This window comes from Sinocyclocheilus grahami, unplaced genomic scaffold (genome assembly GCF_001515645.1).
Source record: "Sinocyclocheilus grahami isolate Dianchi unplaced genomic scaffold, SAMN03320097.WGS_v1.1 scaffold487.1, whole genome shotgun sequence".
Classification (NCBI taxonomy): domain Eukaryota; kingdom Metazoa; phylum Chordata; class Actinopteri; order Cypriniformes; family Cyprinidae; genus Sinocyclocheilus; species Sinocyclocheilus grahami.
The window spans coordinates 1070553-1086416 of record NW_015505666.1 but is presented as its reverse complement, the minus strand read 5'-3'; the positions used below and the strand labels follow the sequence as shown (position 1 = coordinate 1086416).

Here is a 15864-nt window from a genome sequence, read left to right as displayed (position 1 = left end):
CACGTTTCAGATGAAAAAACGTGACTTCTATTTCTGAAAATATCACAGTTAGGAGATTTATAAGGAGTGGTTCCCTGCATTATTACAGTGCGTGATTACAGTACTAAGCCGCTGCAATGGAGCAGCTCTAATGCTTTTAAATTACAGATGATGTACTATAGAGCACAAAAATTAAAAGTGAAAGTAACAAAAACTTGTAAAATACATTTTAATGGGCAATTTAAGTGTGAAAATAACCGAAGGATATACAGCGGAGAAAGCAAACATTATGCTAGACAATAAGAGCCTTCAATGGCATACAAATTAAATATTATTCACATTTTAATCTGTTCACAAGCACAGGTTTGACTTTCCCTTATATTATCTTTTAACTTGTTGTCCTTTACTTTAACATGTAATTATTGACAGTAAACTAAACACAAATACATGCACACAAGGAAAACAGGCCATCACAGTATCAAGTTTTTAGTGTTATTTATATATAGTATTTATTCATATTTTGTTTAGTAATTTTTATAATGTGCTTTTGCCATTTTTTTTGTTTTAAGTTTTCATATTTTTACTTAGCTTCAAAAAATGTTTTCAATTTTTGTATTTTAAATTCACTTTATTTTTATTTAGTTTAATTTCTAATTTTCTATACATAAATAAATATTTTTTCCAGTTTTTTGGGATTTTTAGTAGTTTAGTTTTAGTTAACAGATCTTATCATTTTATATTTTATTATTATTATTTTATGTTTGTCTTTTTTATGTAATTTTATTATAATTGACATTTTACTGTAAAATAAGTTATCATTTCAAGCAGAAAGTCAACATCCGCCATTACATATATTTTTTGACACTTGATCCCATCAGTAAATCTCAAAGAGAAATAATGCTGTAATGAGAGAAAATAGGACTCACGCTGTTTTCTTCTGACCTGAGCCATCCTTTCTTTTAAACACGGTTGAGGCGATGAGTCCTTTGAAGTCTGTAATTGGAAACAGTTGATGGAGTTAAGTGGAATAACGGATCCCAGATCCGTTTCTCCAGCCATATCTCCCTCCACCCGTAAAACCGGGCCTCTTAACTTTGACCTTGGTGTAGTCCAGGTTAGGCAGTAAGCCCAGAAACAGACAGTCAGAATGATGCATGATGGGAACATTCAGTGAAGCCTCAAGATGAAAACTAAATTAGACTAATATAGGCTAATAATAAAGACAAAAGGAAAACTACCTAAGGAATTTAACAGAAATGACAACAAATTGGAAATGTTTCTCTCTGAACAGAAAATACAAAGTGGCAGAACACCTGATTAATGTTACCAGCTCTTTGAAAACTAGGAAACTATAATAGGAACAGACTATGTACAGACTCAGCAAACATAACCTTTCAGTAGTGACAGGCAAACACAGACAGACCTAAGCTGTGTTTCCCAAAAGCATCGTAACCAATTTTTTCTACAATCTACTTACAATACTTTCAGGAAAGGTAGCCCTGGATATTGTTGCACCAGAAAGGACAGGCTGTGCTCTTTCTACATAGACAATGAGGTAAAAACGTGTAAACCTCATTAGATAACAAAATATCGAACCAAATGGCTCCTACAAACCAATAAAACCAGACTTTATCTGGTTCCAATAAGGTTTTAGTAGATTTAGACATTTTGTATTCTTTTTTGGGCAAATTATACCTTTAAGTGTAGCTTTTGAGGCCACCATGTCTATTATTCATCCTTATGGCCATTTAACCTTCGGCGTTTGATGTATCAGTGGGATATGTATTATGAATGATATGATGCACTATGCAGTGAGACCAGACAAAGGAGACATACTGCTTACAGAGAGAGTGAACTTCAAAGCAGTGAGGAATCAAAGTTGGAGAAGAAAAATCTGGAAAGCTGGAGGGATTTCTGGATAAAACCCAAGAGGTGTAGTTCTTCTCCTTTACCTCTCTCTCACTCTCTCTTTCTCTCATTTTCTGCCCTGTTTTGGGTGGGCCTAATGGGGTCAAATGAAAGGGGCTGTCCTGAACAGGATTGATAGGAACAGCTAAGGAGAGGTTGGTATGAACCTATGAGAACTGATACAGACTGTTGTGGCTCTAATACACTCTTAAAATTATAGGTGTTTTAAAGGTTCTTCACAGCGATGCCATGGAAGAACCATTTTTGGTTCCATAGTGTCTAGATCTTCCTGTTTACACTGTGTGATGAAACGGTAACCGTTCAAAGCCAAACTATCTTTATAAGATATCAAAGCATATTTCTCATCTCTCGTCTCTTCACAATAATCTGTTCCCAACATCTGCACTTTGATGTGTTTTATGCATGCTGGTCTATCTGTATCACAGATAAATGGCTTTTCAAACTGGAAAATAAAATGAAAATAACAGAAATAAAATTCAATATGCTTGTTAGTTCCCAAGAATTGGAGAAAGCAAACATTATGCTAGACAATAAGAGCCTTCAATGGCATACAAATTAAATATTATTCACATTTTAGTCTGTTCACAAGCACAAGTTTGACTTTCCCTTATATTATCTTTTAACTAGTTGTCCTTTACTTTAACATGTAATTATTGACAGTAAACTAAACACAAATACATGCACACAAGGAAGTTTTTAGTGTTATTTATATATAGTATTTATTCATATTTTGTTTAGTAATTTTTATAATGTGCTTTTGCCATTTTTTTAGTTTTAAGTTTTCATATTTTTACTTAGCTTCAAAAAATGTTTTAAATTTTTGTATTTTAAATTCACTTTATTTTTATTTAGTTTAATTTCTAATTTTCTATATATAAATAAATATTTTTTCCAGTTTTTTGGGATTTTTAGTAGTTTAGTTTTAGTTAACAGATCTTATCATTTTATATTTTATTATTATTATTTTATGTTTGTCTTTTTTATGTAATTTTATTCTAATTGACATTTTACTGTAAAATAAGTTATCATTTCAAGCAGAAAGTCAACATCCGCCATTACATATATTTTTTGACACTTGATCCCATCAGTAAATCTCAAAGAGAAATAATGCTGTAATGAGAGAAAATAGGACTCACGCTGTTTTCTTCTGACCTGAGCCATCCTTTCTTTTAAACACGGTTGAGGCGATGAGTCCTTTGAAGTCTGTAATTGGAAACAGTTGATGGAGTTAAGTGGAATAACGGATCCCAGATCCGTTTCTCCAGCCATATCTCCCTCCACCCGTAAAACCGGGCCTCTTAACTTTGACCTTGGTGTAGTCCAGGTTAGGCAGTAAGCCCAGAAACAGACAGTCAGAATGATGCATGATGGGAACATTCAGTGAAGCCTCAAGATGAAAACTAAATTAGACTAATATAGGCTAATAATAAAGACAAAAGGAAAACTACCTAAGGAATTTAACAGAAATGACAACAAATTGGAAATGTTTCTCTCTGAACAGAAAATACAAAGTGGCAGAACACCTGATTAATGTTACCAGCTCTTTGAAAACTAGGAAACTATAATAGGAACAGACTATGTACAGACTCAGCAAACATAACCTTTCAGTAGTGACAGGCAAACACAGACAGACCTAAGCTGTGTTTCCCAAAAGCATCGTAACCAATTTTTTCTACAATCTACTTACAATACTTTCAGGAAAGGTAGCCCTGGATATTGTTGCACCAGAAAGGACAGGCTGTGCTCTTTCTACATAGACAATGAGGTAAAAACGTGTAAACCTCATTAGATAACAAAATATCGAACCAAATGGCTCCTACAAACCAATAAAACCAGACTTTATCTGGTTCCAATAAGGTTTTAGTAGATTTAGACATTTTGTATTCTTTTTTGGGCAAATTATACCTTTAAGTGTAGCTTTTGAGGCCACCATGTCTATTATTCATCCTTATGGCCATTTAACCTTCGGCGTTTGATGTATCAGTGGGATATGTATTATGAATGATATGATGCACTATGCAGTGAGACCAGACAAAGGAGACATACTGCTTACAGAGAGAGTGAACTTCAAAGCAGTGAGGAATCAAAGTTGGAGAAGAAAAATCTGGAAAGCTGGAGGGATTTCTGGATAAAACCCAAGAGGTGTAGTTCTTCTCCTTTACCTCTCTCTCACTCTCTCTTTCTCTCATTTTCTGCCCTGTTTTGGGTGGGCCTAATGGGGTCAAATGAAAGGGGCTGTCCTGAACAGGATTGATAGGAACAGCTAAGGAGAGGTTGGTATGAACCTATGAGAACTGATACAGACTGTTGTGGCTCTAATACACTCTTAAAATTATAGGTGTTTTAAAGGTTCTTCACAGCGATGCCATGGAAGAACCATTTTTGGTTCCACAAAGAACCATCTGTTTCTTACTTTTTTATAATCTGAAGAACCTTCTTTCGCCATAAACAACCTTTTGTAAAACAGAAAGGTTCTTTATGGAACCATTTAGACAAAAAAAAGTTCTTATATGGCATCGTGAAGCACCTTTATTTTTAAGAGTGTATGGAAATTCATACACAGTGTTTGAGAAAATATTTACCTGCAGGAAAATTAGTATAAATTTGCTAGAATTGGTTAAAAGTTTCAGACAGTTGTGTAACATTCAAGTGCCTGACAACACACACTCTCAAGCCCACATCACCTACATGCACCCACATGCAAGAATCAAAGGTATTTGTTTCAAAGGAAGAGACATAAAAAGAGAGAAAGGAACTTTATGCACATCATAGCATTTTTTCTTGCAAATTTAATGTCTTTCTTTCCGAAGCACAGAAATGTCAGGCCCCTATATTCTTTTGTCCACACATAAATCAAGAAAGCTTATTTCCACAATACACCAATCATGTTGTACAGATAATAAAAGGCAACAACCTCAGAAACATTGGCAATTTTCAGGAAGAGCAACATTAGAGCACAGAAACATGTTCAGGTTTTTCTCACACAGATTGAATTTTACGGTCACATGGTTCACGTTTACTCAACAGATGCAGAGAAAGGTCTACATGATCATTATAAAAGTGTTCATTTCATTGTGAGGCTGTGTTCCTGGTCTGATCTTTGCAGATCATAGCTTCAGTAGGTTGGAGACTGATTGTTTCAGAGCTCTACAAAAATCATAGATCAAAGGAATCAGAGCAGCTGCGCATCAGATGACACATGTGCATTCACTTCATTTATTGCAGTCCTGCCATACAGGTGTTTTTATGCAGATTTTTCACTAGCCATTCTTTCTTACATTTGTTATTAATTTGTCCTCAAGTTTTATGAATTTGAGTGGGAAAAAAACAGGACTGTGTAGTGAGTAATTGCAAATGCAATATTTCAAAACACTTCTATCAATAGCCTACAGAATGTTGGCATGCTGTTTCGTGTTTAGCTTTTAGTGTTTATGTAGGCTATTTGATTGTTACATTATATGAATTTATTTAAAATGGAAGTTAAAATGAAGTAATTCAGTAGCAATATAGCTTAAAGGGATAGTTCACCCAAAAATGAAAATTCTGTCATTAATTACTCATCCTCATGCCGTTTCAAACATGCAAGACCTTTGTTCATCTTCATCAACAGCACCACACGCATACGCTGCAGTACTCTCATAAAAACTGTGTTGAATACTGACACAGTTAAGAAGAAATTGTTGAATGAAGTTGTTATTTTTGTTGTCTTTGCGCACAAAAAGTATTCTCGTAGCTTCATAAAATTACAGTTGAACCACTACCTTTCTGGGCCTTGAACATGTCAGTTGCTTTGCTGGCAGGGTCAGAAAGCTCTCAGATTTCATCAAAAATATCTTAATCTGTGTTGTAAATGAATGAAGGTCATACAGGTTTAGAATGACATGAGGGTAAGTAATAACAGAATTAAAATTTTTGGGGGGTTAACTAACAAAAATTGTTTGAAAGAATTAATAAATAGTGCAAAAAAATACACTTGAAACAGTTAACCCTGGGTCATTCTAAACTGTGCCAGTGATTGGAGAATCCAGCATGTGTTTACATAACGGCTAGCCTTGCGCATCAAAACCGTACTATCAAGATTTTCCTGAATGGACTTTTCAGTGGACTATAAAGCTAAGACAACTCCAATTTACACGTTTTCCGTCACCATTTGACATTTTCCCCCTCAAATGCTGAAAACACTGTTCATACAAAGTGCTGTGTTTCTGTGACTTTCCTAAGCACGTGAATATGAGGCTCGCGATTGACTGTATGTTAGCAACAACAATCTTAACACCGCAAACTTAAAAATTGCAAGAAATAGTCCGAATAGTGAGATTAAAGGCTGCAATTACCTCTTTTAACAACCTTCCAGTAGGCCTAACTTACCTTTACCTGCGGGGTTAAATTTAGAACGACTATAACCTAGGCTTATGCACAGTGTGAAAAGCCCTAAACACTGCACATTTCTGCTGTTAAAACTTCCAGAACATTGCCTCATAAACTTCCAATGCAAATCTGTACACACCATTTTGGATGTTTTTACAAGTCAAAATTACTGCTTTGTAAGAAATGTACATTCTGTAAATTGCATAAATACCTGACTATATTAGTATAACTTAACTTGTAACTGTAGCATTCATTTTAATAGAAAACATCAATCTGAAATATGAGATAAACAGACACATGATACTTTTACTTATTTATTTTTTTAATAGATAGATATATTTACCTGTGGGATATAATTACATTTTCAATCATTTTTTTCCAGTATTTTGTCTAAACCCTGAAATCTTCACAGGTGTCTTCGTCCAGTAAAAGTAGTGGTGTTAAAGGTTAAAATGGATTTGGCATTCCTTTGTTTTTTTCAGCCCCTGCAGCAGGGGTACAGAAGGGTACAGAGAGTGTGGGGCTGGAGGCGGGATGTCCTACTTTAGGAGGGAATGTGAATTTTCAAAGACTAGTGGCCCCTTCCTCAGAATTCACCACATGCTTTCATTCTTTCTGCTTGTTCACCCGGTCTGTTTTATCCCATGCAAATGAGCACACAAACTCACAGATTGCAGGGAAACCTCAGGATAATTGTGCTAGGAATAACTTCTTTCTTAAGACACAAGCAAATATGTGAAATATGAGATTTTCTACTGTTCCTTTTTTGCATAGGCCTACTTCACATATGTATTTTCCAGATGAAGACACGTTTGTAAAAAAAATTACTTGATAAATATGCCTGGCCAAAGGAAGTGTAAGAAAATCTCATTCCCCTAACTTTGTCTTTTCGTCCTCCTCTTTCCCTCCCTCTCTTCTCATTCCCTCCCTCCCTCTCTCAGAGTAACCATGTGCTTTTCGTGTCAGTAGACACATTTAACCCTCTCCTCAGAGTAACCGATGCATAGACAGCTGTCTCTTTTTCTCTTTCTTTTTCTTTGGCTTCTTCTCCTCTCATTTCTCCTTTTCTAGTGTTCTTTATGTGTTTTTTCTGCAGCTTTTGTCCTCTTTATGGCTCTGGAAACTCTCCTGTAGAGGAATTTATGTAACTGCAACAGGACAGAGACACCTTAAGCGCATACATGCTGGAGGAAGCCACAGCATAAGCACCTCCAACGGGAACAACTTCAAAAGTCTGAGGATTGCTGGGAGAGAAGAAGAAGGACAGTCAGGCTGAAAAAGCGGGACCATGCCGGGCTGTCAGATCCGGACTGGGTTTGTGCCGGTTCTGCTGGTCTGTTTCTTTCTGCTGTTGGCATCTGGTTCAGGGAATGCACGCATGATCAGGAAGAGGGGACTCAACCAGAAGGTAAGGATTCAATGCGCGTGTGTGTGTGCGTGAGTGTCCGTGTGCGTGTGTGTATGTGTGCGTAAGTGTGAGTGTGTGTGTGTGCGTGTTGGATACCAGAGGCCTCTTAGGCTCAGCAAGGCTGCATTTATTTGATCAAAAATAAAGTACAATAGTAATAGTGAAATATTTTTACAATTTAAAATAACAAATTTTTTCAGCAATTTTCATCATAATTTCTCCAGTCTTCAGTGTCACATGATTCTTCTGAAATCATTTTAATATGCTGATTTGCTGCTCAAGAAACTGTCTGGTTTTGCTGCTTAAAAATGTTGATGAAACTATGATATACTTTTCTTTAGGATTCATTAATGAATAGAAAGTTCAAAATAACAGCATTTATTTAAAATATAAATCTTTTTTACTACAATTTATCAATTGATCAATTTAATGCATGGTTGTTATATATACGTATTAATTTATATTTAAAAAAAACATTGAATTGTAGTGTTTAGTATTATTTTTGAATTATATACTACTATGGTAGCATGTCATGCCATATTCATGTACTATAATATTTTGATCATGGTACTTCAAAGAATACCACTGCATTACCATGATGCCATTTCACATGTTTTTTTTTTTTAATATACATGTTCAAGATTTTATTTACAGATTACCATAAACTGCAAATATGCTATAAAAAGAATGTAGCATGCAGATATGCACTGTAATATGACATCTGATGTACACTTGAGCAGGAAAATGGTCATACCATGGCACTCTTTGTTGTTAGTGAAGGCAGTGTTGGCAGAGGTTGGCATCTGTGAGCCTTTAAGAGTTTTTAGGTCCATTATACAGTGAAAAAAAAACGTAATGAATACACTGTGTCTCTGTGACTCCAGTGGAGTTGCTGTGGTTACGGTTGAATACTCAAATGTATGTAGTGTGTGTGTGCGTGTGTGTGCAACAGAGGCAGAGGGATTTCAGGCGGGACGTTTCTGGGCCTCTGCTCATTAGTCCTGATAAGCATAGGTTTGATTGATAACAATTAACAAGGGATGGCCAGATGGAATTTGCACCGGATGGATATCCCTTCCCAACTGACTGAATTCCAGCGTCATTCTGATTACTGCTCTACTGCGGAATTCGAGATTTACAAGATTTACAAACAAATCCATTCACATGTCACAGGAAATGGACCGTGCCCAAAGTAACCTCTCTGTTACATTATCATACGTACATCTTTCTGGTTTTGTCCTTAAAAGTCCTTTCATACTCATTTTCAATTGATTCATTTTATCTTTCCGTTTGACATTATGCCAAGTAACATCTGCTTCCTTCCCTAGTTGTCCTTTCTTTTTCACTCTCTCTTTCTGCAGAATCATTGGTGTGAACTGATGATGCATGGATAGACACACAGTACATTGCTGTTATAGCAATAAATCATAATTAGGTTGAGGGTAATTGAGATCATTCCACTGATGTGACCTCTCTAAGAAAAACAGCAATAACAGGGGTCAGAGAAGTAGGTGAGCTGTGCCTCACTTTCAGGGTTTTGTAACAGTATTGTTGTGGGAGAGAGAAAGTGGGTTTGAGCCAGCATTCTGCTGAGCTGGATTTTCTGGGTGGGCCTGAAGCGGTCCAAAAGCCATCCCGGTCCAACTGGCTCCCAGCTCACTCACTCGTGATTGCGAACCAAGGACTGTTTATCCTTTCAAAGCATTTGTGTTTGGTAAAAATGCTTGTGGCTGAGCATTTCAGGCTTTCATGAATACCTCAGAATCACAGTGTAATCAATCCATGAGGGTTTGCGTTGCTAAAGTACAAAGGTATGGTTAAAAAGCTAAATATTGCTCATTGATCTTTGTAAAGATAGTCGTCACAAAATGCTTTTTTTCTGCAGAACAAGTAAAGGCATGTGAGGGGTCATCTCAGCTCGGCTGTACCCTCACAGCCCCATCAATCTCTGAGCACAGTGATGACTAACAGGCCAAGGGAGAACGCTTTAAAAGCTGACAGAGATGATGACAGATGTTTTAGAGCTACTTGTCAACAACCTCGTGAGGTGATGTGAAGTGTCTGTCACCCTCTTTCTGGTTTTATTTGCTCATAGACTGCAGTGTATGCTTTCATGGCAGGTTATTTCAATTTGCATAGTGTTCATGTTTTGAACCATAAAGAACTTTTGTAAGATATTAAACATTAACTTGCAGCTTAAATGATTCAGTTAACGGCCTGGAACTTATGAGAAATATCTCATCATTCTGTGTTAATAACAATCTAAATTATGGTGACATTAAATAGTACAAAAATGCATTGAATGTCTAACATAAATAGAACATATAAGAATAGCCCACATTTTTTCAAGAAATGCATTACAGTTTAAAAGTTAGGTTTTTAAAAATATATCAAAAAAGAAAACTGTTATTTTAAATTAAAATAATATTTCACAAACAAATAAATGCTGCCTTGGTGAACAAGCGACTTCTTTCAAAAACATAAAATGATTTGAATGATAATAAATAACTAATACCACTGCAAAACCAATCAATCAACCAATGATTGATTGAATGAAAAGTACAAACCACAATTGTGTTTATAACATGAACATCACAGCAGCATTAACTATTTTGTTACGAAAAGACACAGAGATTTTAAATGAATCTGTGAATCGTTTATTTGATCAACAAATTGTTTATTTAAATGAACCATACAAACTGATTCACTAAAATTATTCAAACCTACTTATGGGACAGACAGGGCGGATGGGGAGAGTTCAACTCAGGTATGATAAAATATGACCAAAAGTACAATTTGTCACCAAAAGTTGCAGTATAAGTTATTAGGGAAGCATTTGACTGTTGTGGTGTTTCAACCCTAGCTAATTTCCAACATGAGATCAGGCTAAAGCAGTTGAAATTTAAAGCAGTCATGTGTTCTGTTGCAGAGAGAGTTCAACAGTAATCCCAGTCAGCTGAGGAGAACATGTTTAAGCACACCTAGATATAGTAGAAAAACATTGCTTTTGTAATGTTTAGATAAAATACTTGAACATTTCATTAAGGATTATTTCTAAAGTCTACCTATGGTATGTTCGAAAAATCTAAAATCTACACCTATCCGATTGACACTACATGATGCATATTACAATTAATTTAAGGGGAAGGAAAGTAATGTTTCTAACAAGTACATGGCAACTAACCTCATGGAATGTCAATATTAAGGTAGTCCAAAACAAAGGGTCTGCTACACTTCCTCAAAGCCTTTAGGGATTACCGTAATTTATCAGGGTTTATCAGGAAAAGAGGTGAAACACTGAAACGAGTGACCTTCACCCTGCCCCTCATCAAGCTTTCTGTTCCCATCTTCAGATCTGTCAATCATCTACAGGCCCTGTCCTACATACTCCACTCAGTTCAGACTGAGCCAAGCCACCAAAGCACCTAAGAAGCTGTAAAATACCCAGAACTCGGCAGGAAATGAACGTGCAGACGTCTAGACTTAAATCACAGCTCACTGGTGGAATTTGGAGAGAGAAAGGAAAGGGGGCTATTTAGTTTTCCTCTCGTAATTATCTTAATGATTGCTTGGAAGACCACACTACAGAGTGCTAAGTATGTCAACATGTATTTAGTTCAAATCTTATTGTCCATACTAATAGGCGCCTCAAGTCAGTGAACCTGAAGGATGTAGAGCAGTAACAGGGTGGAGCATTTAAATGGGAAATTAAGGATATTTTGTGGCTCCTCGGAGGGTGAGGGAGTGTAATTTTGCAGTGCATAACCCAGGCTGCTCTTAGTTAAATGTTCAGACATTTTTCACCAAACATGAAAGAAAAAAATTTGTCAAATCTAGTATATTTTGGGTCCACACTCTGTATAGATCTCTTTTACAATATGTTGCTTACATGTGTGTTAAAAAACACAGTAAAAGCAGCATCAAACAAAGTTCCTGTGCTGTAGCCGGATCAAATCAGAGGACTGGAACAAACTGTTATATAAGCTACTGACATCTTCTATTCAGGAACAGAGGATCTAGGAGAGATAAGCAGAAAGTCATATACAGCGCAGCATCAGGGGACCTGTTCCAGACAGGAAGAGTACACTACCACTTCCTCTTTGCCTCATCCAGAGACACTTGGGAAAATATAATCTGTACGTTAGATAAGCAAAGGCAGACTGATTTTAACAGCCATACAACTGATATTTTTATTGTCAGCACTGGTAAAACAGCATGCTGAATTACTTTCATGTTGATGGCAGTCATAAATCATAAAATATTGATCTAAACTTCATGAGTTGCAGACCCAAGTCTGACAGGCCATTGCTGTTATGCAACAGATACGTTCATAAAGGTATCAAAGAAAGACAAGGTTTATATATGTGTGACCATGGACCACAAAACCAGTCATCAGGGTCCATTAAAATTATATCATATGAAAGCTGAGTGAATAAGCTTTCCATTGATGTATGGTTTGTTAGAATAGGACACTATTTGGCCGAGATACATCTGGAATCTGAGGGTGCAAGAAAATCGCCTTTAAAGTTATCCAAATGAAGTCCTTAGCAATGCATATTACTAATCAAAAATTAAGTTTTGATGTATTTATGGTAGGAAATTTACTTTACTTTATACCCTAATGATTTTTGGCATTGATCAAAAATCGATCATTTTGACCCATACAATGTATTGTTAGCTATTGCTACAAACGTACCCATGCTACTTATGACTGGTTTTGTGCTTCAGGATCACATATTGTATTTAATTGCACATAAACATTTATTTCATATACATTACTGTTTAAATGTTTGGGGTCAATAAGATTTTTTTGAAAGAAATTAATCCAGTTATTGATCAACACTGAGATTAAGACTTATATTACAAAAAAATATTTCTAATAAATGGCTAAATGCATTACTGTGAGTGTAAGCTGTTTTCGAAACTGATAATAATAAATGTTTCTCAAGCAGCAAATCGGCATATTACAGTGATTTCTGAAGGATCATGTGACATTATAGACTGGAGTAATGAAGCTTTTCCATTACAGAAATAAATTACATTTTAAAATATATTAAAATAGAAAACAGTTATTTTGAATTGTAATAATATTTCACAATATTACTGTTCTTTTCTGTATTTTTGATCAAATAAATGCAGCCTTTGTATCAGCAAAAGAGACGTTTAAAAAATCTTACTAACTTTTGGTAAGACTAGTAGTAACGTTTTAGCAGCGTAAATATTAAATGATAACTGTATTTAATTTTTCTTGTACTCTTTAAAAAGACAATAAAATTGAATCTAACCTAATTGCATAAACAACCACAATGGGCTTATGCCAGACATTTGCTTTTATTTTAACAGTTTGTTTGAAAGCAAAGCTCCAGACTTGCCAAGTGAACATGCTGAGTTTTTAAGATGCATGCAGTTCACAAACCCATAATTTAATTAGTAAACAAAATCACAGCCACATTTAGACTTGGGCCCTATAATAAAAGGCTCTGTGGAGAAGAATGAAGTACTGAATTCCAGCTGATGCGTGTCTGCATTCTAAACAGCTCTGGTCTGGAGTTTCAACAGCAGTTTAGTATACACTTGGCCAGGGTAGCAAGAGAACTGATGAGCTTAAGTAGTGTTGAACTGTAAAAAGAAGAGCAAGAGAAAGGAGGAGGTCTCTTAGAACAAAATGCACCCCTTAACAGTACCTCTGGTGCCAACTGAAACCTGGCTCAGGCAGATCTATGAGCCCATTGAAGAACCCATGGGAGGAAGAAAACTTTAGTAGAAAGGCCCAGACTTGGATGAAAAGCCTTTTTTTCTAACCCAGCATCTCTGTGAGAGGTATTATGTTCCTGAACAGTGTATCCGTTATATTAACAGTGCTAAATCAGAGAAAACAGTGTCACAGGCTTTTATAGATGCAAAATGTCATCAATAGGAACTGTATATCAGACAGATCTTCCAACTTGAAACCAATGTACTTGATTAGGCTGATAGTTTTGTACACGTTTTTTTTTTCCTTAGTGGAAGCTTTAAAATAATATACATACACACACCAGTGGACACATTTTGGAATAATTAAGATTTTTAAATGTTTTTTCTTATGCTTACCAAGGCTGCAATTTTTTTTATCAAAACACAGTAAGACAGTAATATTGTGAAATATTATTACAATTTATAATAAGTTTCTTCTGTTTGAATATATTTTAAAATTACATTTATTCCTGTGATGGCAAAGTTAAATTTTCAGCAGCCATTACGCCAGTCTTCAGGGTCACATGATCCTTCAGAAATCATTCTAATATGCTGATTTGGTGCTTAATTATTAATAACAGTTCTTATTATTATCAAAGTTGAAAACCATTTTTGCTAGAATGTTAAAGTGAAACCCATGATATGGATGAATAGGAAGTTAATTAAACAGCATTTATTTGATAATATATATATATATATTTTTTGTGTGTGTGTGTAACAATATAAATGTGTTTTCTGTCACTTTTGATCAATGTAATGCATCCTCGCTGAATAAAATTATAATAATAAAAAAAGCATTCTTACCCCAAACTATAGTATATCATGTGTTCCATAAATATATTAAGCAGCAAAACTGTTTTCAAATAATACATTTCTTGAGCACCAAATCAGCATATTAGAATGATTTCTGAAGCATTATGTGACACTGAAGACTGGAGTAATGATGCTGAAAATTCAGCTTTGCCATTAATAATTAACACTTTAAATGTATGTTCAGAAAGTAAGTTATTTTAAATTGTAATAATTTGTCACAATATTACTCTTTTTTTTCAAAAACATAAAAAAAATCATGATACTATTTCCTTACATATATTGTCTATCAATCTCTCAGGACTATGAGTACCCCAACCATCCTCAGACCGCTCAGCACCAGAAGAACGACCGCTGTCCTCCGCCACCGCAGATGCTGCCCGAGCGAGCCTGTGAGGTGCCGGGCTGCCGGTCCGATTCTGAGTGTGAGAGACACAAGCGGTGCTGTTACAACGGCTGCATCTACGCCTGCCTGGAGTCAGTGCAGCCTCCACCCGGTGAGAAAACACACCATGATCTGCTCCGAGATCAATATAAGCAACAGACACACGTATCCGCTTTAGCATTACTACAAGGCATAGTGCTAATGGATTTTAAAATGAATGGATCCTCTCATGAGGTGTGAGTTACTGAGCTGGATGTGTATACAGTGAATCATGAGTACATTTAGCCATACTGATTTTGTGTATTGATTTCTTATTGCTCAGTGCTGGACTGGTTGGTGCAGCCCAAGCCGCGGTGGTTAGGAGGGAACGGCTGGCTTTTAGATGGACCAGAAGAAGTTCTGCAGGGTGGGTATCGATTAATCAGTGATTGAATACTGACTCACCATTAAATGTTGTTTGGAGCAACATTAATAACCCTATAGACCTTAGTCACGGTAGATGCCATATTGGCTTTTCCACAAATGAAAACAAGGCTTTGAGGGATAGACTTACAGTATTTACAATGGTATGTGCTGTATAAAGGTCGTAGATCACATGGAACAGATTTCGAAGCTGTTTTCTGGAGTTTTGTGTACTGAAAGTCTTCAATACAGTTAATAGAATTGGTATGTTCCATCCATTGACCAGACTACTTCTATCCCTCACAGTGTTGTTTTCATTCAACATGGAGCTACCCCAACTACCCTGAGGCTCATTCATATCCACAAATCTATCAAAATTATTATACATTTAATCTCTGCAGTCAGCAGTCTAAATTAGCACTGAGGATGTATATAGTAGGTAGCATTGGCACGCTGACACTTCATGACAATGCTGATTGGCTGATGGCACCACAAGAAGGCGGACAGTCCCAGGCTCTTCATTAGCAACTATGCTGCCAGGTTTGCCTGGTTAGCATGTCTATTTGGCTCCTTCTTATAGAGGTTGGAACTTCACCTACATCTGGCAGCAAAATGCATCTTTCTTCATAGGAAGCAGGTTAAAAGTTGCCACATATTCTGACAAATCGCAAATATTTCATTATATTATAATGTATTAAAGTTTGCCAAACTGGGGTTTGTGAAATCCTGGTGGTTTGTGAGGGAACTGCAGGAGGTTTCATGAAAAGCAAATCATTACTTAAATCATAAAAATATAATGTATCATCAAAGAAAAATAGAAACAATCAAAATAAAACTATTTATATATATA

At 35.9% G+C, this 15864-nt stretch overlaps 1 protein-coding gene and 1 long non-coding RNA gene across 4 annotated transcripts in view; one reads left to right on the top strand and one right to left on the bottom strand.

The window, feature by feature from the left end:
• Window positions 1-5098: 5098 nt before the first annotated feature.
• The window catches only part of LOC107553962 (uncharacterized), a 12175-nt gene continuing 1409 nt past the window's right edge, over window positions 5099-15864 (bottom strand). Inside the window, exons 2-3 of the long non-coding RNA XR_001605015.1 lie at window positions 13637-13643; window positions 5099-5168 (exon numbers count right to left, since the gene is read on the bottom strand). This is a non-coding gene — a long non-coding RNA (uncharacterized lncRNA). The remainder of the gene's footprint in view (window positions 5169-13636; window positions 13644-15864) is intronic.
• Window positions 7190-15864, top strand: part of LOC107553961 (WAP four-disulfide core domain protein 1-like) — an 11625-nt gene continuing 2950 nt past the window's right edge. Inside the window, exons 1-3 of one of the 3 annotated variants that reach the window (XM_016236304.1) lie at window positions 7190-7684; window positions 14529-14724; window positions 14935-15018. In XM_016236304.1, coding sequence (XP_016091790.1) covers window positions 7565-7684; window positions 14529-14724; window positions 14935-15018 — 400 coding nt within the window. In that variant the 5' untranslated portion in view covers window positions 7190-7564. The remainder of the gene's footprint in view (window positions 7685-14528; window positions 14725-14934; window positions 15019-15864) is intronic. The other 2 variants (XM_016236303.1, XM_016236302.1) reach the window with 2 other exon arrangements.